Source organism: Panthera onca, chromosome B3 (genome assembly GCF_046562875.1).
Source record: "Panthera onca isolate mPanOnc1 chromosome B3, mPanOnc1 haplotype 2, whole genome shotgun sequence".
NCBI lineage: Eukaryota > Metazoa > Chordata > Mammalia > Carnivora > Felidae > Panthera > Panthera onca.
In genome coordinates this window covers 83,712,284-83,736,600 of record NC_138344.1, presented here as the reverse complement: position 1 = coordinate 83,736,600, position 24,317 = coordinate 83,712,284, and the positions used below count along the sequence as shown (strand labels likewise).

At 36.8% G+C, this 24,317-nt stretch overlaps 1 protein-coding gene across 2 annotated transcripts in view; it reads left to right on the top strand.

Annotated features, from left to right (window-relative positions):
* The window catches only part of BAZ1A (bromodomain adjacent to zinc finger domain 1A), a 134,407-nt gene extending 113,532 nt beyond the window's left edge, over positions 1-20,875 (top strand). For both annotated transcript variants that reach the window (XM_060619488.3, XM_060619487.3), the window contains 10 exons: positions 101-697; positions 2,267-2,430; positions 3,149-3,303; positions 4,411-4,559; positions 12,344-12,591; positions 12,683-12,909; positions 14,679-15,148; positions 17,367-17,509; positions 18,734-18,821; positions 19,863-20,875. In XM_060619488.3, the coding sequence (XP_060475471.1) occupies positions 101-697; positions 2,267-2,430; positions 3,149-3,303; positions 4,411-4,559; positions 12,344-12,591; positions 12,683-12,909; positions 14,679-15,148; positions 17,367-17,509; positions 18,734-18,821; positions 19,863-20,059 (2,438 nt within the window). In that variant the 3' untranslated portion in view covers positions 20,060-20,875. The remainder of the gene's footprint in view (positions 1-100; positions 698-2,266; positions 2,431-3,148; positions 3,304-4,410; positions 4,560-12,343; positions 12,592-12,682; positions 12,910-14,678; positions 15,149-17,366; positions 17,510-18,733; positions 18,822-19,862) is intronic.
* Positions 20,876-24,317: the final 3,442 nt, after the last annotated feature.

The following is a 24,317-nucleotide window of genomic DNA, read 5'->3' as shown; positions in this document are numbered from 1 at the left end:
CATTCGGTTTGGTCCATAATACATAGTAATTTGGGATGGCTTTGTATATTTTTCTGATGAAAATTTAAAATGTGATGATGATCAAATGTTTCAATTATAGGGAAAAGGGGACAAAATGGGTTTAAAGAATTTACAAGACAGGAAGAAGTCAACTGTGTAACGAGAGAGCCTCTTACTGCTGATGAAGAAACAGCTTTAAAACAGGAACATGAACGAAAAGAGAAAGAGCTCTTGGAAAAAATCCAAAGTGCCATAGCGTGTACCAATATCTTTCCCTTGGGCCGAGACCGCATGTATAGGCGATATTGGATTTTCCCTTCTATTCCTGGCTTATTTATTGAAGAGGATTATTCTGGTCTCACTGAAGACATGCTGTTGCCTAGACCTTCATCATTTCAGAATAATGTACAGTCTCAGGATCCTCAGGTATCCACTAAAACTGGAGAGTCTTTGATGTCTGAATCTACCTCCAACATTGACCAAGGTCCATGTGATGATTCTGTGCAGCTGCCAAAACCAGTGCATAAGCCGAATCGGTGGTGCTTTTACAGTTCTTGTGAACAGCTAGACCAGCTTATTGAAGCTCTAAATTCTAGAGGACATAGAGAAAGTGCCTTAAAAGAAACTTTGTTGCAAGAGAAAAGCAGAATATGTGCACAGCTAGCCCATTTTTCTGAAGAGAAATTTCATTTTTCAGGTAAATTTTCATTGAAAACTATTTCTTTTTCTCTCCCCATAATCTCTGGTTCAGGATTAAACATCTGTCAAGCTATTAGAGCTATATTTAAAACATCTTCTGTCTTCTCTTTCATTTGGACCATGTTCTCAGTTGGCAAGTTAGAGAATGTTTTCCAGTTAGACAAGATTTCACTGGGTTCCATTTAGATTATGAGGAATGGCCGTATAGGAAGATTCATATTCTTCCCAGTCCCATTCCCTGATCAGTAGACTCTGAATACCCAAGGCACTAAGGTTGCCATTAGTTTTAGACAATAGACATGATAGTTCATTCACTAGGGGTTTTGGCTGAGGGTCCCAGGGACAGTTTCCATTAGTGATTACATCTTTGGAGACTGGCTGCAAGGGCAGATAGGGTAGCAACATACAATGGCTGGTTCATTGATAACAGGTAAAAGAAGGTAATAAGGCGTTTTTGGCGTTTTCATATTACTGAGTTTCTCTAGGTAAAGAACTCTTAAATTTAGGGGCATACTGTCATGTCTACTTTAGTTCTCTTCAGAATTAAAAACTTCAGATCACAATTCTTTAACAGCTTTATTGAGATTAGTTCATATGCTGTGCAGTTCACTCATGTCAAGTGTACAGTCAGTGGTTTTCATTAATATTCACAGATGTGCAACCATCACACAGTCAATTTTAGAACATTTTTGTCACCTCGAAAAGAAACCCCATATTTGTTTTCCTTCTCTGGAAATTTCCCTGTCTGAACATCTTCTATGAATAGTATCATATACTATATATGTTTTTTTGTAACTGACTTCTTTCACTTAGCACAATGTTTTCAAGGTGCATCCAAGTAGTAGCGTGTGTCAGTACTTCATACCTTCTCATAACCAAATGATGTTTCATTATGTAGGTAAACGCCACATTTTACTTAACTGTTAGTTGATGGATGTTTCTGTTTTTTCCACATTTTGGCTGTTATGAATAATGCTGCTGTAAATGTTTGTGTACAAGTTTTTGTGTCGACATATGTTTTTATTTCCATAAACAGTTTTTCCAAAAACAGTTGTATTTCCAAAAACAGTTTCCATACTGTTTTCCAAAGCAGCTGCACCATTATATATTTCTGCCAACAGTGTATGAGGGTTAAATTTTTTCCACGTTCGTGTCAACTCTTGTTACTATCTGACTTTTAGATTCTAACCATTTTAGAGGTATTAAGTAGTACTTGATTGTGGTTTTGGTGTGTATTTCCTAAAGACCAGTAATGTTGAGCATCTTTTCATGGTCTTAATTGGCCATTTGTATATCTTCCTTAAAGAAAAGTCTATTCAAATCCCTATTGCCCATTCTTTTTATTAGGTTGTCTTTTTATTGAGTTGTAAGGGTTCTTCATATATTTTAGACACAAGTTCCTCATCAGATATCTGATGTGCAAACATTTCTGCCCCCCCCCCCTTTTGTACTTTAGAATTTACTAAGTGTTTTTATAAATCCATTATCTCATGATCATAACTGTCACATTGGGAAAATTGTGTTTTTAATAAGAAATTCATAATAAAGGTATTGGTAACTATTTCAGACAAACCTCAAACTGATAGCAAACCTACCTATAGTCGGGGAAGATCTTCCACTGCATATGATTCATCTCAGATGTCTGCGGAAAGACAGCTTGAATTGAGGCTGAGAGATTTTCTTTTGGATATTGAAGACAGAATCTACCAAGGAACATTAGGAGCAATCAAGGTTAGTACCTGGTCCCATTTTTAGTTTACCTAATTACCAAAGTTTTCGTTATTTTTATTAACTTATTTGATACAGGCAAGGCATGTGTGTTTTGAATAAATGCATGGGAGTGATAATATTTTTTTATGAAAACTAAGTTAGTTCCCCTCTATCAAAATACTAATATATGAATAGAAATCTTTCTTAAATGTACTATATGGCTATCTGCTTTCTTAAACAGAATTTAATGAACATAATTGACCTTTTTAATAGTAATTTTTAGTATGTTTAAAATAACTGTTTTGCGGTATTTTCATCTGAGATGTTAAAATGTGTAAGGATATTTTCTTCTTCCTTGACTAGCTCCTGCCTGCTCTGCTGAGTCTGGTTTGTTTATTGGTTTCTTTGTTACCTTTTTAAAATCTGTAAGTAATTCATGCTTGATATGTGTGTTCTGTTCATTCCTTTGCTATCATCTGTCACTTTTTTGCTACTATCAGGTGACCAATCTCAGAATTGTTTATGATTTCCCTATATAAAAAGTGAGGTACTAAAGCTTCCATCTATAAATGATATGAATTCCATTTTGGCCACTTAGTAACCTTATTTTTAGATCCCTTTTTGATTTACAGTCTTTTCTAGAATATTCATGAATTTTTCATATGTACATTGAATCTCATACTTCTTAGGAACAACATATGCCATTTTCCCATGTTGGTAAACCTGGGTTTTGTTACAGGTTACAGATCGACATATCTGGAGATCAGCATTAGAGAGTGGACGATATGAGCTGTTAAGTGAGGAAAACAAGGAAAATGGGATCATTAAAACTGTGAATGAAGGTATAGAAGAGATGGAAATTGATGAGCAAGCAAAGGTCATAGTAAAAGACAGGTACAAAAATGATTTTTCTAAAGTAACTCACTTTTTCTTGCCACTCTATATGGTTCTTTTTAGTAAATGTTTTTTTCTTCAAAAAATTGTTTTAAAATCTTACCATGAGGACTTTTAATACCTGTAACCACTGAAATAATTTTCCTCAACCACAAACTCTCTTTTACTCCACTTTGTGCTAGTGCAGACAAAAGGCAGCTTGTTAGGATAATGATAATTACTCAAGTTTAAAATAAAAAGTCTTTGAGCCTAGGGTTTTATTAATTTCAGAAAGTAATTTTATATTGTCCATTTTTCTATAGGATATCTTAGTAAATTATGTTGGGCTTAAATATTATTTGAATTATTAAACAATCTAGATCTGTAGATCTGTAGATAGATGCTTTGACTTTCTCAGAGTTCTTTTTGGGTAACTCTCCTTAAGGAGTTTATTTAGAAGGAAATGGAAAAGAGACATTAAGCTAGCAGCTATGAAACAGGATAAGAGTTCTGGTAGAAGCAGATACCCAGTACAAATGTAGTACATAGGAGGGCTACTTGTCTTTGTAGATCAAGGAAGACAGCACAGGAAGTGCCAGAGGAAGTGACCAAGAACCTGAGACCTAAAGGTGGGGAAGATGTACTGGGAGGGAAGACATAGTACTAAAGGCTTTGAGCGAATAGGTTTGTACGTGTAAATGATCATTTTAGCTGCGGCATGGAGATTTATTGCAAAGGGAATAAGATTGATGGCTAAGAAACTATTCAGGAGGCAGCTATAAGTATCCCACCCAGTAAAAGTTGAAGCAAGAGAAATAGAGGGAAGCTGCCTGGTCTGCTTATCCTTAAGGCCCACCACTGGGTCATCTCCCTAAATCCTTTCCCCTAACCCGTGTGTCATCCACCTTTCCTCCAAATATTTGCCCTTCTGACCTTAAAGGACTTGGTATTTAGTTAAGCTCTTGATTCATGTATTTATCTCACTTTTCTGCTAGCTTATGTGATCTCCTTTGAGATTGGGGAAACTATTTCTTACACAGGTGTGAGTAAGCATTTGAAGGAGTTAGACTCAAGTCTTACCTAACAGTGTTTTTAAGTACCGTAAACTCTTCCATGTTTTCATTGTAGACTTTTGGGCATAAAAACAGAAACTCCAAGTACTGTCTCAACTAATGCAAGCACACCACAGTCAGTAAGCAATGTGGTTCATTATCTGGCAATGGCACTTTTTCAGATAGAGCAGGGCATTGAGCGGCGTTTTCTCAAAGCTCCACTTGGTAAGTATCAATTTTTACTTCAAAATATTATTTATATTTTAAATGATTTTGAAATTGCCTCTTAATAGAAATTTATGGGCTGACACAATAAAATTGGCTAATTGGAAAAGCTTGAGATTATATTTTCACTTAAAAGCCTGAGATTTTTTTTAAATAATGCTAAAGTACTTTTTATTGTAGATACTGATCTTTAATGACTGTCTATTTAAGTGTATTTGTTAATCCTTTCTTTTGTGTGTAAGTTTCATCAAAAGAAAGATTACCAAAACCTGTGACTAGCCAGATCCTGAATGATCAAAAATTGTAGATAAGTATTTCTCTTGTTATTTAAAACAGAATCCCAAAGAAGCTACTTAAATCTCCACCACTGGGGGTATGGTTTAACAGTGTGGCTCACTAACCTGAACACTGTATAAGAAGCACTAAATCAGAAATACCAAGTGTTAAATACAAATGAGGAAATTCTCTATAATTTATGGCTAGGATGATAGAAATAATACTATCTGGATCATGTTTTAGCAGTTTATTAAATTAATAATCTTTTAGGGACTAAGCTAGGAATATAATCATTATGTCTTTGGGAAAATGTGTGTTTCAAGTTCCAAATCAATTTTCATGTCGTAACTGCCTCTACTTCCCTATGGTTAATGTTAAATTAATTTATAGCTCATCATATTCAAGATAGTTTGTATCTCAGTAGTGGGGTGTGAGAAGAAACAGTTTTTAAAGCCATATCTTTTTGGTCTCATATTGAAAAAGCAACTTGAATAGGCTAAAATCATTTAAAAAAAATTTTTAATATTATTTTTGAGAGACAGAGAGAGACAGAGCATGAGTAGGGGAGGAGCAGAGGGAGAGGGAAACACAGAAACCGAAGCAGGCTCCAGGCTCCAGGCTCCAGGCTCCAGGCTCCAGGCTTCAGGCTCCAGGCTCCAGGCTTCAGGCTCCAGGCTCCAAGCTCTCAGCACAGAGCCCAATGCAGGGCTCAAACCCGCAAACTGTAAGATGATGACCTAAGCCAAAGTCGGATGCTTAACCGACTGAGCCACCCAGGCGCCCAAATCCTTTTTAAATTACGTGAATATTGTTGAATATTAAGAACAAAATTTTCATAAATATATGGTGCTATCAGAATGTGAATATATTTTTTAAATGTCTGTTTTAAAATTGAAGAGTTTATGGCCAGTATCTCATTGTTCTAATAAGCCTATTCATATTTTTTATAAATTGATAATTCCACCATGAGCTTAATAACCACTTTTCAGATTGGAAAGTAGCAGTTGTAGAAATAAATACATGTGATCAAAGCTCACAAAAATATTAGTTTGTATTTGCTATGTCACTTTTACTTCCCAGTCTTCAATATTTCGTAATATTTTCTGTGTCTAAATTGAATTACATGTACAAGAGATTTCTTACAAGCACATGTGAATCTACAATTACTTCAATTAAAATTTCAGTTGACAGTTATTTGTAAACTATGTAGCTCTTAGAAATATATCACTACTACTCATTAATCCCATGATTCCAAAAGACATAAGATGCAATTCAGCTTTTTCCATTTCTGAAATTGCCATCAATTAAAGTTGTTTATAAATTCAAGGAAAAAAAAATCAAATTGCTTAGTGTGTCCATATTTTCATCAGTACATCTTTTTAAAAACTTAGACAAAGGGGAAAAGTTAACACTGGAGAATGTTGCAACTAATATCTAGTAGGTTATATGAGAGCTGAGAGCTATAGTGTTCTTTATGCTGGTTTGTATATAGCAGTATTGGAACATTCATTTCATCCTAACAGATAAAAAGGAGCAATTTCAATTTGAAGTCTTAAAAAATAGGTGAAACAAAAGTTTAACTTACTTTAGTGGTAAATATTGATCAAAGTTAGATGTTAATCATTTATAATATGGATATTATCATCTACCATTGCTGCGACATAAAAAATTAATAGAGGGGCACCTGGGTGGCTCAGTCGGTTGAGTGTCTGACTTCAGCTCAGGTCATGATCTCACGGTTTGTGAGTTCAAGCTCCGCATCAGGCTCTGTGCTGACAGCTTGGAACCTGGAGCCTGCTTCCAATTCTGTGTCTCCCTCTCTCTCGTTCCCTCTCCCCCTCATGCTCTGTCTCTTTCTCTCAAAAGTAAATAAACATTAAAAAAATTAATAGAATAATTGGTGTCTGTAGCTTTTTATATTATATTTAAGCTTTTGGAGGGTCTGTTTTGAATGGGACAACAAGAGATAGAGCTGTCTCAGGGTTTTTAAGATAATCTTTTTTTTTTTTGAATGTTTATTTATTTTTGAGAGAGACAGAGTATGAGTGGGGGAGGGGCACAGAGAGAGGGAGACACAGAATTTGAAGCAGGCTCCAGGCTCCGAGCTGCCCACACATAGCTCACCGTGGGACTCGAACACACAAACTGTGAGATCATGACCCGAGGTGAAGTCACACGATTAACTGACTGAGCCACCCAGGCACCCCTAGATAATCTGGGTTTTTTTTTTTTAATGTTTATTTATTTTTGAGAGAGAGACAGACAGAGCACGAGTGGGGAGGGGCAGAGGGAGACACAGAATCCGAAACACGCTCCAGGCTCTGAGCTATCAGCACAGAGCCAGACCCAGGGCTTGAATTCACAAACCACAAGATCACGACCTGGGCCAAAGTCGGACGCCCAACTGACTGAGCCACCCAGGTGCCCCTAAGGTAATCTAAACATTAGATCAAGGTAATCAAGTATACCTTAATGTGGGAGAGAAATGGGGGTTCCACTTTATGAATGTTTGAGATAGCATATATATTAAAATTCTCCATGCTTGTGATTATTTTTCAACATAGTAAATTAATTGTGGCAGGAATTTTCCCAGTTTAGCTTCAAAGATTATTTCAGTTTCTTGAGGAAGCAAATAAGAAATAAAAATTCTACTCTTGTTCCACTTTCCTTAGTATGTCCCTTTTATTCTAATTAATCACATTAATAAAACTAGGCTTTTTTAACTTGAGGAAGATACTCATATTTGAATTATTTTAGGTAAGATATGTGAGAATTGTTTGTTCACATTGGTAATTTCATCACTTATAAAGTCATTACTTCATAAAGTCATCACCCGTAAGCTATGAAAAAAATCCTCAAACTAACTTTATCAGTTTGAAATTAGGTAACACAGAAATTAATAAAGATCAAAGGGGAGATTAAAAAAAAAGGACAAGAAAAAGAGGAAGATCAATCTAGTGTGAGAGATGGTACATTTTTAACTTTTTAAAGAATTTTGTCTTTTTAAAGAATTAGGAATTTACTTTCTATGTTGCTGAGCACTGGTTTGAATATTTAGCTTTTGAAGGAAAACCGTGGGTTTAATTTTTTTGGAAAGGAGTGGGGTTGGGGATAAGCTTATAAAACAATATCCTCTTCCTAGCATTTTCCTTTCTACATTTCATACCTCAGATAATGAAACTTAAAAACTGATATATAGGGTGGCTCAGTTGAGTATCTGACTTCTGCTTAGGTCGTAATCTCACGGTTCGTGAGTTTGAGCCCTGAGTTGAGCTCTCTGCTGTCAGCCTGGAGCCCACTTCTGATCCTCTGCCCCACTCTCTCTCTGCACCTCCCCCACTTGTGCACTATCTCTCTGTCTCTCTCTCAAAAAGAAAAAACATTTTTTAAAAAAGTTGACATTGGTGAGTTTTAGTATACTTATCAGTGAAAAGGATGAACAGTAATGGAAGGTATGTTTATTTATTTTGCATATGGTATTTATTTATAGATTTTTTTTTTTTTTTTTTTTTTTTTTACTAGAAGGTGGGAGTTTTTTTGTGTTGTTTTATCCCCTGGAGAAACCTACATAGTTTGGTCACATGAATTACTGTATGTGGCAGTTAATAATAAGAAATCTCCCAGTGTAATATTTGATCATATGACTCTACCATTATTTCATATTAGTAACATACTTTTAATTAGTAATTTCTTGAGGAACTTATGCTGGCATGATGGAAGATAAAAGAGAAACAAGATCTATCTCCCCTTGAGAGTTTTATAATCAGGAGAAGAAGCAAGAAAATAAACCAAAAAATGGAATCAATTATATATACTTTTTATCCTTATTGGTACTATATAAAAGTAGAAAAACATGGACATCCTTTTGTATTTAGAATATTTAAGGGGCACCTGGTGGTTCGGTCGGTAAGGGGCACCTGGGTGGCTCAGTAGGTTAAGCATCCAACTCTTAATTTCGGCTCAGGTCATGATCTCGCAGTTCGTGGGTTCGAGCCCCCCACTGGGCTCTGCTGGGGTTCTCTCTCTCTCTCTCTCTCTCTCTCTCTCTCTCTCTCTCTCTCCCTCTCTCTCTCTCTCTCTCTCCCTCTCCCTCTCTCTCCCTCTCCCTCTGCACCTCCCCCATTTGCTCTCTATGTCTCTCTCAAAATAAATGAGAATAAACTTTTAAAAAGAAAAAATAGAATATTTAAAAGTAGATGGGATAAAAATTGGACCTTGAGCTACGTACCACTGGTTTAATTTTATTAAAGCACATCTTTGATCAAAACCCATAATGTGTCACCAACCTTTGAGTTAACAATCAAACAGACTTCCAAAATTCCAAAGTTTCTTCACAATTTGTCTTTTTCTTCCACTCTTCCACATTGGCCTATGCAAACTTATTTCTTACACTTAACAATAAGAATGTCCTCTGGTTTACCCAGAAAGATTTCTTCAAGATCTTTGAACTAGCAATTTTTGTTACCTCCTTCCTTAGAGGTTCTGCTCATGCCAGAACTTTTCATGAAGCCTTACATCAAAAAACCAAGGTAAATAGAAAACACAAAATGAGAGGGTAGAAATAAAACAAAGACTGTATTATTGCATTTCCCACTTGGCTAATATTTCTCTTTAGCTTTGCCTGAAGAGCTTTTGACCCATTCATTTTTTTCCCTCTCCCACTGAGCTGTTAATCTCTTATTTTTGGAGGTTCTGATTATTTTCAAACTCCTTGGTTATATTTTCAAACGTTTATTTCTTAAAACATATTAAAATAGTTATTTTGTTATATTCTGTGTCTAATTCTGATATCTCAGGTCTTTCTTGGTCAGATTCTGCGGACTCTTGCTTGTAACGTTTTGTTTCCACATGTGCATTATGGGTTTTGACTAAACTCTCATTCCTCAGAACTTGATCCATGGAAATTTCTTCAGAGAGAATGTGCAAAGATTTGTACTTGTTTCTGCCATTCACCTGAGGTCACTACCAACCTGAACCCCCTTTAAAAATTTTGGTTTTTTCAGGTTTTAAACTGTTTTAAGGCACTGCTTATAGTTACATATTCTCGTGGTAGATTTATTTTCCCTTTCCACCCAACACCAAGGTCCAAGTGAGCAGATTTCCTTGCTACATCTTTCTTTCTGCATGGTATCCTTTTCCACCCTTACACTTAAAGGTATAGCCTTATGGTGTCCTAGCTTTTCAGAAAGGACTCAACACATTGGGTGAGCCCTTTATTCCATGTCCTGTCTCTCTTACCCTAACAGTCAAACAAGAGCTCAAGACTCACTAGTGTTTGGCAGGTCTGTTCCTTTATGATTTCAGCTCCTCGTGTATATCTTCACTCTCCCAGCTGTATAAAAAGTTTCCTAAAGGTAGGGACCATAGAACACACTTGTGTCATCTTCTAAATTGTTGCGCATAGGAGGAACAGTATAATTCAGAAATAATGGTAACATTAACAGCATTTACTTATGCATGATAGGCATTTTATTTTTCTTATGTACATTATCCCACTTAATCTTCCCACCAGTTCTCAGAGGTGGATAGTATCCACATATTACTCTTGAAGAACCTAAGCACAGAGGGGTTAAGTAATTTCCCCAAGCTCACATAGGGGAGCTAGTACTCACCTCAAGGCAGACTGACTCCAGAGCTCACATTCTTAAAAAAATTTTTTTTAATTTTTATTTATTTTTGAGAGAGAGAGAAAGAGAGAGAGCATGAGCAGGGGAGGAGCAGAGAGAGAGGGAGACACAGAATCTGAAACAGGTTCCAGGCTCTGAGCTGTCAGCACAGAGCCTGACGCGGGGCTCAAACTCACAGACTGTGAGATCATGACCTGAGCCGAAGTCGGACGCTCAACCGACTGAGCCCCCAGGTGCCCCATCCAGAGCTCACATTCTTTTAAGCATTATGTTATAGCCCAGGAGGACTTTTTTTTTTTTTTTAAGATAATAGTAGGAAATATGGTACAATAGGAACAAAGTATGTATGGAGTCTTATATATCTTGTAGAATTTTGACATTATGTGGTAGTCCCTTCATAATTAAGTGTATCTTAGGAAAATTAAGGTGGTAGCAATAATTGAAGCTTATTTTTTTAATGTTTTGTTTTGAGAGAGATCATGTGCCAGGAGAGGCGGGGGGTGGGGACAGGGAGGGCAGAAGATCTGAAGCAGGCTCTGCGCTGACAGCAGCAAGCCTGTTGCAAGGCTTGAACTCACAAACCGTGAAATCATGACCTGAGCACAAACCGACTGAGCCACCCAGGTGCTCCAGCAATAATTGAAGATGGAAATCACATACCAATGTAAAATGATAGACTGACTACATTAATGGCATCTAATGAAATGACGCTTAATAAATTTTTTAGTCCAGAAGATAAAGGAATGATGTTATTAATGACAGAAAGTTCCAAATGTTTCTATATAAATATTGGTACTGAAAGTTCTTTTGGGAGATGGGGTGTTAGCATTTTTTATTTACCTCATTTAAAAATTATTTTCTTAGAGGGGCGCCTAGGTGGGTCAGTTGGTTGAGTGACCAGTTTCAGCTCAGGTCATGCTCTCACGGTTCATGAGTTCAAGCCCCGCATCAGGCTCTCACCTGTCAATGCAAAGCCCGCTTTGGATCCTGTCTCCTTCTCTCTCTGCCCATTGCTCACGTTGTGTCTCACTGTCAAAAATAAATAAACATAAAAAATATGTATTTTCCTAGAGATAGAAGATAACAGAGTTGGCATTTGTACAGAATTGATATTTTTAATAATAGCTTTATTAAGATATAATTCACATATATAAAATTAATCCTTTTAAAAAGTGTATAATTCAGCAGCCATTCCCCATGATCTAATTTCAGAAAATTTTCATCAGCCCCAAAAGAAACCTCATATGATTGATACTTAGAGAGAAGTCCATCTTTTATCCGAAAAGAAGAAGTAATATTCTTGATTCAAATGAATAGTCACTGACTTGTAATCATATTTAGCCAGTCCTCTAAATTAGGTCAAGATTTGGTAACAAAGACTAGATTGAGAACACATTGCCTAAGTTATTTTTCTCTTTTAACTATTGAAACCTTCAAGCATTTGATATACGGATTTAAATAATTCCTTACGTCATAAACAAGATACGGCTCAGCAAATATTTTCTTTAACATGAAGTTTTTAATATTAACATGATCTTTTTGTTAAGTATTAAAAAAACTTTAAAATCAAATCTGTTTAAACTACTAAGAAAATAGTTCTAGGAGATGTCTAAGGTTTGCCTAGAAACTTTTTTTTTTTTAACGTTTATTTATTTTTGAGACAGAGAGAGACAGAGCATGAACGGGGGAGGGTCAGAGAGAGAGGGAGACACAGAATCTGAAACGGGCTCCAGGCTCTGAGCTGTCAGCACAGATCCCGACGCGGGGCTCGAACTCACGGATCGCGAGATGGTGACCTGAGCCGAAGTCGGACGCTTAACCGACTGAGCCACCCAGGCGCCCCTGCCTAGAAACTTTAATCACTTTACCTTTTCTTTTAAGATGCCAGTGACAGTGGACGTTCTTATAAAACAGTCCTGGACCGTTGGAGAGAGTCTCTCCTTGCTTCTGCTAGTCTATCCCAAGTCTTTCTTCATCTCTCCACCTTGGATCGTAGTGTGATATGGTCTAAATCTATACTGAATGCTCGTTGCAAGATATGCCGAAAGAAGGGTGATGCTGAAAATATGGTGCTTTGTGATGGCTGTGATCGGGGTCATCATACCTACTGTGTTCGGCCAAAGCTAAAGGTATTTTTCCCTTCTTCTACTTCTTAGATTAAATTGAGTGATTGAGGTTTTGAGTGATAGATGATTAATGATCATTTCTGTGATTTGTCAGACTGTGCCTGAAGGAGATTGGTTTTGTCCAGAGTGTCGGCCAAAGCAACGTTCGAGAAGACTCTCCTCTAGACAGAGACCATCCTTGGAGAGTGATGAAGAGATGGAAGACAGTATGGGAGGTGAGGATGATGAAGTTGATGATGATGATGAAGAGGGTCAAAGTGAGGAGGAAGAATATGAGGTAGAACAAGATGAAGATGACTCACAGGAAGAGGAAGAAGTCAGGTAAGTCCATGCAATAACATGAGAGTTTGTGAGTTTTAATCACACAGTGTCTTGACCTTGCAAATACAAATGGAATGGTTGGGGCCCTTAACTTTTTTAGAAACCGGTGGGTAATAAGTGGCCTGAGGTTATCCTTGCTTTAGTTTTATAAGCATTTGAAATTATTCCTGAGGAATTGTAGTAGCTATATGAACCTACCCAGATCATAAAATCAAATATGAGTTCAAGTTTGGACAGGAATACTAATTCAGACCTCCAGTAAGTTTGATTTTACTTCATTTTATGCCTGAAGCAGCAAATAAGCATTCCAGAGGATATTCATGAGATAAAGATGAATGCAGCTTCCCTGTGCCCCTATTGCTTTCTCAAGGAGTTATACTCAAACAAAGAGAGAAAGAGATATGCCAAGAAGCACATTATATTGTTATATTTCTACCACATTAGCACCCAGAAGGGGTCAGCTTCTATATACTACCATATAGCCAAGTACTCTGCAACTTAGCAAGTGCCTGGCTATTCCAGCTGTGGCAGCACTAGAGCATTCTCCCTTTATTTGTCCCTTTTTAACATTTGAACCCCATTCATGTGGAATCAGGAAAGTGAATGTGAAGCAAGGGCAACTTAGAACTGACAAAGTACAAAAAGACCAGTCTGAGGAGGGGTAAGTAGAAAGAGCTGCCCCATCTATTTTAAACAAGTTGTTTTTGTTTGTTTTTTTGTTTTTAATTTTTTTTAATGTTTATTTATTTTTGAGAGAGAGAGTACGAGCAGGGTAGGGACAGAGAGAGACAGAGACACAGAATCCAAAGCAGGCTCTAGGCCATGAGCTAGCACAGAGTCCGATGCAGGGCTCAAACCCACGAACCATGAGATCATGATCTGAGCTGAAATCAAATGCTTAACCAACTGAGCCACCCAAGAGCCCCAACAATAGCTCCAACTAGCAAGAGCTATCACCCCGGTAGATTATAAGGGCAGTATTTGTGTTAACATAAAGATGATATGGGAAATTCTTGGAAATATTTTAAGTAAACTGGAAACCCAGGTATATGGGGAGATGGATAAAAAAGGCTTAATGGAGTTGTTTGATATTTGTCTACAGCTTAAAGGCAATTAAAAGAGTGAACCTAGAGTTGCCTGGCTGGCTCGGTCATTGAAGCATGTGACTCTTGATCTTGGGGTCATGAGTTCGTGAGTTCTAGCCCCACGTTGGGGTTAGAGTTTACTTAAAACATAATAGGGGCACCTGGGTGGCTCAGTCGGTTAAGCGGCCGACTTCGGATCAGGTCATGATCTCACAGTCCGTGAGTTCAAGCCACGCGTCGGGCTCTGTGCTGACCACTCAGAGCCTGGAGCCTGTTTGGGATTCTGTGTCTCCCTCTCTCTCTGACCCTCCCCCGTTCATGCTCGCTCTCTCTCTGTCTCAAAACTAAATAAACGTTAAAAAATAAAAATAATAATAATAATAAAATGGAAGATTGAACCTAGTTTTGTATTTTACAGTAAGAAGCAGAAGATGGCAAAGAGACTCTTAACATACTATTCAGGAACCATAGGTTTAAGGCCTATTTTAGTTGCAGTCATTGGCCAAAACTGTAGGTTACCTCAGCCTCAGTGGTAATGAAAAGTGATGAAAAACTGTTACTGTAAGGAGACAAAAGAAATATATATAGAACTCATCGGCTGAATAGTAGAACAAGGGAAATAGAAATAATCTTAATTGCATCATTTCTCTGTACAATAATTATGTTTTCAAACAATATTTACAGCCCACCAAAACGAGGAAGACCACAAGTTAGATTGCCAATTAAAACAAGAGGGAGACTTAGCTCTTCTTTCTCAAGTCGTGGCCAACGACAAGATCCTGGAAGATATACTTCAAGGAGTCAGCAGAGTACACCCAAAACAACTGTTTCCTCTAAAACCACTGGTAGAAGCCTTAGAAAGATAAAATCTGCTCCTCCAACAGAAACTAAGTCTTTAAGAATTGCCAGTCGTTCTACTCGCCAGAGTTACGGCCCACTGCAAGCAGATGTATTTGTGGAACTACTTAGTCCTCGTAGAAAACGCAGAGGCAGGAAAAGTGCTAATAATACACCAGAAAATAGTCCCAACTTCCCTAACTTCAGAGTCATTGCCACAAAGTCAAGTGAGAAGTCAAGATCTCTAAGTGTTGCTTCAAAACTTTCTCTCCAAGATAGTGAATCCAAGAGAAGAGGAAGGAAAAGACAATCTACAGGTATGAAGAAGTCTAATTTAAACTATTCTTACCTAAGAAAATGGAATAATTTTGAAAGATGGAGTGTTGTGGGGTGCCTGGGTGGCTCAGTCGGTTGAGCATCCGACTTCAGCTCAGGTCATGATCTTGGCTTTCATGAGTTCGAGCCCCGCATCGGACTCTGTGCTGGTGGCTCGGAGCCTGGAGCCTGCTTTGAGTTCTATGTCTCTCTCTCTCTCTCTCTCTCTCTCTTTCTCTCAAAAATAAACATTAAAAAAAAATTAAAAAATAAAAGGTTGAGTGTTGAGATACTTTGAATCATTTTTTAAAAGCTGTCACTAAGATACACAAAGTTACTAGGGAACAACCCAGCCTGAAGCATAATGTTCATTGAAGGGGCAGCTAGCCATTTGAGGAGTAAGGTAAATTATATTGTCAGTATTTTTCTAGTAGTGTAGCAAGATAGTTGTGAAAAATTTTTAGTGTTCTGTTTCTAATGGAGAGATTTGGCCAACATTTGAACAGTCTTGGTATAACATATTCTAACATTTCATTCTCTTCCACCCTTTCTACTTTAAAACACATATATTCATCATAACCTACACAGGCTACATTGGGTTATTTGGTTAAGTTTCCTATCTGGCATACTGAATTTGGGGGCAGGGGAGAGCTGGGAGAGTAATATTGTTAGGGAGTAATCATCAGCTGTCTTTTTAATTCTGATAATCATTTTTTATAGTAATCTCTATCCCATATAATCTCTTTATTTATCTCTTCAATCCTATTCTTTTCTTCCTTTAGTGTCCATAGTAATAAAACTTTGATATTTCCAAAAAAATAAAATTAAACATAAAAAGCATTACTGTTCCTTGAAGAATTATAGATAGGGTGTATTGTATTATTCAAACCTATGACAGGATTAAGGAATCCATTGGTGAAAGAACGGAAGACCCATTAGTCTGTATGTGCAGTCACTGGGTTGTTGGGTTTGGGAGGGTTCTATCAGGTAACTTGGCACCGAGATCTAATTTAGCTTTTCCCATCCCCTTATCTGTTTTGCTCTTCCCCAATTCTGAACTTCAAGCTACTTGGAAAAAATAGTACACCTGAAGCATTTGTATTCTAAAAAACTCTGATAAGAAAAAAATTTTGTTGTTGTTAATTGATTTATGAATTTACTGACCTGGCTCCAAGGACAAACAAAGGGGAAAATGTATGGATTTACATTTAAGTAGAAAATTTAAACACCTGAATTCATAATATGAACTATGCTGCCCTTTTCTACTCATTCATACACTTTTCCTCTAGTTCATACATTCCTAATGTATTTCATTATATACACCTTAGATTTTATGAGAAAACATTTTAAGAAAGTCTCCATATAAAAATAAGACTTATAGGAATAATCTTTTACTTCATTGTTGAGAATTACTTTTCTTTTATGCAAGGTAATCTATAAAGAGGCCTACTTGCTAGATCTGAAGAGGTTACCTTCCTAAGGATGTGTTTTCAGAAATACTGGAGAATTGCTTACTTTCATTTTATTATAGTTGAAAATGTATTTTTAATAAAACAGGCTAAAAAATAATGTATAAACTTTATAAATGTATAAAGTTCTAGAAACTTTCTTTTATATTACACTGTTGTTACAATATGTTCCCAATGATGGGGCACCTGGGTGGCTCGGTCAGTTAGGCGTCTGACTTAGGCTCAGGTCATCTCACGGTTCACAAGTTCGAGCTCTGCCTCGGGCTCTGTGCTGACAGCTCAGAGCCTGGAGCCTGCTTCAGATTCTGTGTCTCCCTCTCTCTCTGCCCCTCCCCTCCTTGCACTGTCTCTCTCTCAAAAATAAATAAACATTAAAAAATTGAAAAAGAAAAAACACAATATGTTCCCAGTGAATGTTCATTTGGAAATGTTATGATCAAAAAGGAAATAGTGGGGGTGCCTAGCTGGCTCAGTCAGTGGAGCATGCGACTCTTGATCTCAGGGTTGTAAGTTTGAGTCCCACATTGGGTGTAGGGATTACTTAAAAATAAAATCTTTAAAAAATAAAAAAAGGAAATAGTAATTTTTGATCCAGATTTTCATATCTCCAATGTAAGTTAGTTTATCTCAATATATACAGAATGGCAATTTTCTCTTTGAATTTAGGTGTATTTATAATACCCTGTTTAGCTTGTAGTGATCAAATATTTTGCTTTGTAATCACCTAAAATTAATTTAATCATTTATTTAGAATCATCTCCTATGACACTGAATCGAAGGAGTTCAGGCCGACAAGGAGGAGTTCATGAATTGTCTGCTTTTGAACAACTTGTTGTGGAACTGGTACGGCATGATGACAGCTGGCCTTTTTTGAAACTCGTTTCCAAAATCCAGGTAAAATTATTAGATTTGATAAAATGTGTTCATGTATATTATCTGATTTTAGTCTTCTTGGCAACTTTGAGGTAGTCAGAACTCCCATTAGTCACTACATATTGGAATGTTGGTTCCTGTGTTGAAAAAAATGGCATTAGGGCGCATTGTGTTCTCAGTCCTTTCTAATCCTGTGACTGATTCTCAACGAATGATGACAGTATGTTGAAATAACCTCAAAGTTTTTTTTCCATGTAATGAATATGAATAGATTTAATTCAACTGAGTATCGTTATTGGTACCCTAAGAAAACAGAGATGGCCTAAACTAAGGGATTTGAGATGGTGCTGGAGTGCTTTATATACTTAAGGCCGTATGTGATATGCTGGAGCAGAATGTGATATGCTGCAGCAGATAGGGCAGTGTTAACAGTGCTGTAATAGAAGTTATAATGGTCCTCCAGAAGTGGAGAAGAAAAGGAGATTGATTTGACCATTTCAAAGGGAGGGAATAGCAGGAATTAGTTCTTTATAGAAGAACTAGAACTGTTTGGTCTGGTCATTAAGGAAAGGTAGGATTTCAATAGTAAGAAATAGAATAAGGACATTCTAGGAAAAGGAGACCCAGAAATGAGAATATGGGAAATGATGGTAGTTTAAATGGAACAAAGGGTGTGTTAGAGAGGCACAGTAGAGAGAAATAGAGAAAGAGAGCATACAAGCAAAATCATAAGCTTTTTCTCCTTTTTTTTTATTTAAAAAGAAATTTTTTATGTTTATTTTTGAGAGAGACAGAGCATGAGCGGGGGAGGGGCAGAGAAGGGGGGAGGGAAGACACAGAATCCAAAGCAGGCTCCAGGCTCTGAGCTGTCAGCACAGAGCCCGATGCGGGGCTCGAACTCACAAACCATGAGATCATGACCTGAGCCAAAGTCAGATGCTCAACCGACTGAGTCACTGAAGCGCCCCTCCTTTTTTTTTTAAGTTTATTTATATATTTTGAGAGAGAGGCAGCATGCATGAGGTGGGTTTAGCAGAGAGAAAGGGAGAGAGAGAGAATCCCAAGCTGATAGCACAGAGCCCGACGCCAGACTGTCTGTCTCACAAATCACAAGACCATGACCAGAGCTGAAACCAGGAGTTGGATACTTAACTGACTGAGCCACCTAGGTGCCCCAAGCTTTTTCTTTTCACAACTTATCTCTGATAAATTTTCTATAGGAGATATATTTGAATTATTTTACAGGTCCCAGACTATTATGACATCATCAAAAAGCCCATTGCCTTAAATATAATTCGTGAAAAAGTGAACAAATGTGAATATAAATTAGCATGTAAGTAATTTATGTTTTTCTCTGATAATTATTTTTGTTTAAAGAGGTAAAGGCTGTTTTCTCGTGATTTAAATGATGTATATTAATGTGGTTGTATAGATGGCATCCCAAGAGGTCCCTAAAATGCTTGTCTATGTATACAGAGATAAAAGATGCATAGGGATTAAATGAGTTTTAGATATTTTATAGAATCTGATCTTGATAGAAGTTCTATGTAATTATATAACATTCCTAATTACATAAGTGCATAGTTTCAACAAATCAATTAAAAAAAAATTTTTTTTAACGTTTTATTTATTTTTGAGACAGAGAGAGACAGAGCATGAATGGGGGAGGGGCAGAGAGAGAGGGAGACACAGAATCGGAAGCAGGCTCTAGGCTCTGAGCCATCAGCCCAGAGCCCGACGCGGGGCTCGATCTCACGGACTGCGAGATCGTGACCTGAGCTGAAGTCAGACGCTTAACCGACTGAGCCACCCAGGCGCCCCCAAATCAATTTTAAAGCATTTATAGTTCAACAATTTTAAGTTTTCGTTCTACTACCTTGTTTCAGAGGCTTCAATTTCTTTTTTGGGGAACAGGGTAGAGTCAGGTCATTTGTTTGTCTTTTACATGAAAACAATATGGAGTAGAGGCTTCAGTTTCTTTTTTCTTTCTTTCTTTCTTTTTTAAAGTTTTTATTTATTTATTTTGAGATAGAACCAGCAGGGAAGGGACAGGGGGATGGGGGGAGACACCTCTGTCTGAAGCAGGCTCTGTGCTGACAGCAGAGAGCCCAATGCACCTCTGTCTGAAGCAGGCTCTGTGCTGACAGCAGAGAGCCCAATGCAGGGCTCAAACTCACAAACCATGAGATCATGACCTGAGCCAAAGTCAGACGCTTAACCAACTGAGCCACCCAGGTGTCCCAGAGACTTCAATATGTAAAGAAAAAAGTGGGCTTCCGTTTTCTTAATGACATTTCCAGCTGTGATACAAACAAAATGTATATTTATAATTTATGTACTTTTATTCTAATCTCATTTGTTTTTTTCTTTCTAGCGGAATTTATCAATGATATTGAGTTAATGTTTTCGAACTGCTTTGAGTACAACCCTCGTAACACAAGTGAAGCAAAAGCTGGAACTAGGCTTCAAGCATTTTTTCACATTCAGGCTCAAAAACTTGGATTCCATGTTGCGCCTGGGAATGTGGATCAAGTTAGCACACCACCAGCTGCAAAGAAGTCGCGAATCTAATTTTGTCCTTCTGAAGGATATATTTGAGAAAGACAAATTGTTCATGAAAATGGAACATTAAATCATGCTCTGAAGCAGACATATATATTTATATATATAAAGCAATAACAACTGATTGACCACATTGAAGTGTGGCCTGCACTATATTCTCAATTTTAATATTAAGCACTCAGGAGAATGTAGGAAAGATTGCCTTTGCTACAGTTTTGTTCAGTATCTAATAAGTTTGATAGATGTATTGGTTACAGTACTGGTTTACAGAGGTTTTTGTACATTTTGAGATCATTCATGTGTCCCAATATCTCTGAAAATATTTTCTCACCTGTGATTTATTTTGTCATTGATTTTTTTTTTTTTTAGAAGTGTGGTATTAAGGGAGATTTGTCCATACAGATAAATCTTCTATTATAGCACAGTTTAGGAAAAAAAAGCATATATGTCTAAGATGTTTAATAAGCACATTCTTTCAACACTACACATGAATGCATCCAATTTTATATCCTTGAAGTGCTGTACCAATGCTGGCTGGAGATATTAAGTCTGAGTTTATTAACTAGATATTTATTTAGCATTCAAAATAATTTGTGAATTTGTTTTGTATTTATAAAATTTGTACCTGGAAAATGTTCTTTAATTTTTTAAACATTTTACTGTGTTTTTGTTTTATTTCTCTAACTTCTTTAATGAACAATCAGTAAAAGGTAACACCCTCCCTTTTCCCTGACAGTTCCTTCAGTTTTACAGAACTGTATTTACAGGTTTCTATGTACAACTTTTTTTAAGTGTACAAATAAAATGATACAAGTTTTTCAAGTATTCGGAATCTGGAATTTTTACAAAGCAGAATTGGACTATTGCATGTGATACATACAGACCATAGGAACTAATGTTTTATTGTACCTGAGTCTCTATGGCAGTGATTTGCATCTTTTTCTGCCTCAACCCTTGAGAGATAAGATACCTCCCATGAGTAACAGCAGCAGTCTCTGATAGGGATTCTCAGTAAAAGGAAGAAAGAAAGTTTGGAATATGCCCACCTGGTTAAGAAACACCACTCAACATTTTATAAATTAAATAGGAGGTGCTATTTCTTAGGGATGGAAGATGTACAGAGGCCTTAGTTTCATAGGACTAGCTGTTCCTTTTTAGAATGCAAAACGCAGGTGTCCTCTCTAGGGCTTTTTGGAAGGCAGTAGAATCATCCTGTTTTCTCATCTAAAATCTTGCCATATGTTCACAACTGTAACTTTTGATATATTTGTAATCATTTCATATACCAATAACCAAATTTCTTAGAAAATTGTACTTCAGTATTTATTCAGGAGAGAATTCTAAAATGCAAGTACACTTCAATAGTAAATTATCTGGGGCGCCTGGGTGGCGCAGTCGGTTAAGCGTCCGACTTCAGCCAGGTCACGATCTCGCGGTCTGTGAGTTCGAGCCCCGCGTCAGGCTCTGGGCTGATGGCTCGGAGCCTGGAGCCTGTTTCCGATTCTGTGTCTCCCTCTCTCTCTGCCCCTCCCCCGTTCATGCTCTGTCTCTCTCTGTCCCAAAAATAAATAAAAAAAAAAAAAAAAAATAGTAAATTATCTGATTACTTAATATTCTTCACTTTTTAATGTTCATAACAACTAACATTGTATATGCTTTTCTTCTAGACAATAAACACTAAGAAGGAAAATTCTGTCCAACTAATAACTGTTAAGTCTGAAAGTCAGTCTTAAGACTTGGCAATTTATATGTTGCCTTTCTCGGACTCAGTGAAAATTAAAGACATTGCTTTTTAATCTGCCCAGCCAGATTTTCTTAGATATAGAAATCATTACTTACACCCATACATACCTGCAGTAATTGAAATTTTACACAGCAACAAGGCTAACATACATACATAACATTCATAGTAGTGGCTGGGAATGTAATGTTGACATGACCAAGAAAACAGCGTTACCCAACTCCTATTTTGAGTTTATGTTTTTCTTCAAGGAGACAGAACTACAAAATGGAATGGGTGGAATAGAAACATAATTGAAAACTCAAGTCCAAGATAGTTGAGACATTTCAGTGAGCTAGGCACCACTTACTGAGTTCAGTTTCCAACCCCAGATAAACTATATATGTAAAAGCACTTAATTTGTGGGGCGCCTGAGTGACTCAGTCAGTCGAGCGTCTGACTTTGGCTCAGGTCATGATCTCACAGTCTAGAGATCGAGCCCCACGTCAGGCTCTGTGCTGACAGCTCAGAGTCTGGAGCCTGCTTCAGATTCTGTGTCTCCCTCTCTGCCCCTCCCTCTGCTTGCACTCTGTGTCTCAAAAACATAAAAAATTTTTAAAAATAAATAAAAGCACTTAATTTGTAATTGTAAGAGGGTGCTAGAAGGGAAAGAAATTAACACATCTTGTTATATGCCAAGCCTATTAATTTAGAAGTTTATATCCTTCATACCTAATAACTATGGGAAATGCTTTTTATGTTAAGCCAATTCTGTAAGGATTTTCGCTGTTATTCTCTCCATCTTTCAAGTGAGATTTTGACTCAGATAAATTTTTTTGTAAGTACTTGCCCAAGATCACAGAGTAAATGACACCAGGCTGTCAAAATTCCTTATTTCCAATATGCTAGGCTACCTCCAGGAAGATGAGGGATATGCAAATTTATCTCTGAACAATAAAAAAGAGTGGGCAGAAAGGAAAATGGAGAATGTACATGTATTCATATCAGATAATAGTCTACGTCACATGTTTGGAGAGTTATTCATTGTAAGCATATGCTTATTTTCCTTTTTTATTTGTAGTTTCCAAGGATCACTGTCCTATTCTTCAGCCATGTGCTCAGAATATGTACTAAAGGAGCATGAGAATAGGAAAAGCTACTATCTTCCAAACTTTGGATTTAGTTCCCATGCATATTTGGCTACAGATCTAATTAATATTGGCTACAGGATCCTTATTAATATTTTAGCAAAATCAGAAATGAGTGAGAAGCCAAAATTTAACAGCTATGTCATGCTTTGAACATTGTTCTTCCAAATATGTTCATTCTCTCATTGGTTTGCTATTTTTTTTCCAATGTTAAAATATTTAAATGTCTTGGACTTTTTCTCAAGAGAAAAGGAGGTATGCTTGGACACATGTGAGTTCTTTGTTTTAATTTCAAAAAAAAAAATGGACATGGTGCTTAGGTTAATTTCACTAACAACATGAGGAAGATTGTGCGTAAACCACATATTCTGCATTAGCCTTTATGCTCACAGTTCAGGAGAGCTTGCTATATTAAGCAAAGGTGTCAAAGCAAACCTCTAGATTAGAAAAAACATGGAGAAACATCAGTGTGTTCATAATTTAATGGTGTACAAATGACTGAGCAGACCTTTAATCTTTCTATTCATTCTCTTTCTAGGTAAAAGTTTGTCTTGAGAGCCAGTGACCCTTACTATCAAAGAAATTGATGAACAAATCTCTAAAATGTGAGGCTGTGATTTAAGCCTTTGATTGGGTCAATATTAGACGTATATTACTTTTCCCCAGCAATATGAAAACCTTACTTCTCCTAGTTACAAAATTAATAAATGGCCATTGTCCAAAAAATAGAAAACAATAAAATGCAAAATAGAAATAAATTTGATGTATAATTTCTCAGATTATTTTCTTCAGTAAAAATGGATCGTGGTATACAAATCCTATTTTAAACAGCTGTTTTCACTTTGTACCGTACATTGTGGATATCTCTGTTCTTTATGTTCTGTTCAGTGTTCTGCTGTATCTAAGGCTCACCTCGTTTGGAAACCTCTCAGATAACCCAGTCCTGCATTTACTTAACCAGGTATCTGATAGTTAATTATAAAAAATTATAATTAAAAAATTATAAAAAATTATCATTTACTTGTGATGTTTTGGCTAACTACTACAATTAATTCAGTAACCATTTACATGTATATAACAGCTGTTTCTGTTATTAGAGCCTTAAAATGAGTTAATGATCAGAAGTGACAAACTAAAAAATGGATAATAAGGCAGTGTAGCGTTTCTACAGCTAATAGGCATATAATTTTTTTTTTTTTAATTTTAATGTTTATTTTTGAGAGAGAGAAACAGCATGAGCAGGGGAGGGGCAGAGGGAAAGGGAGACAGAATCAGAAGGAGGCTCCAGGCTCTGAGCTGTCAGCAGAGAGTTATAGGCATATAATTTTAAATCTTTTCCTGCCTGGGGGTGCCTAGCTGGTTCAGTGGGTGGGGTGTGTGACTCTTGATCTCACAGTCT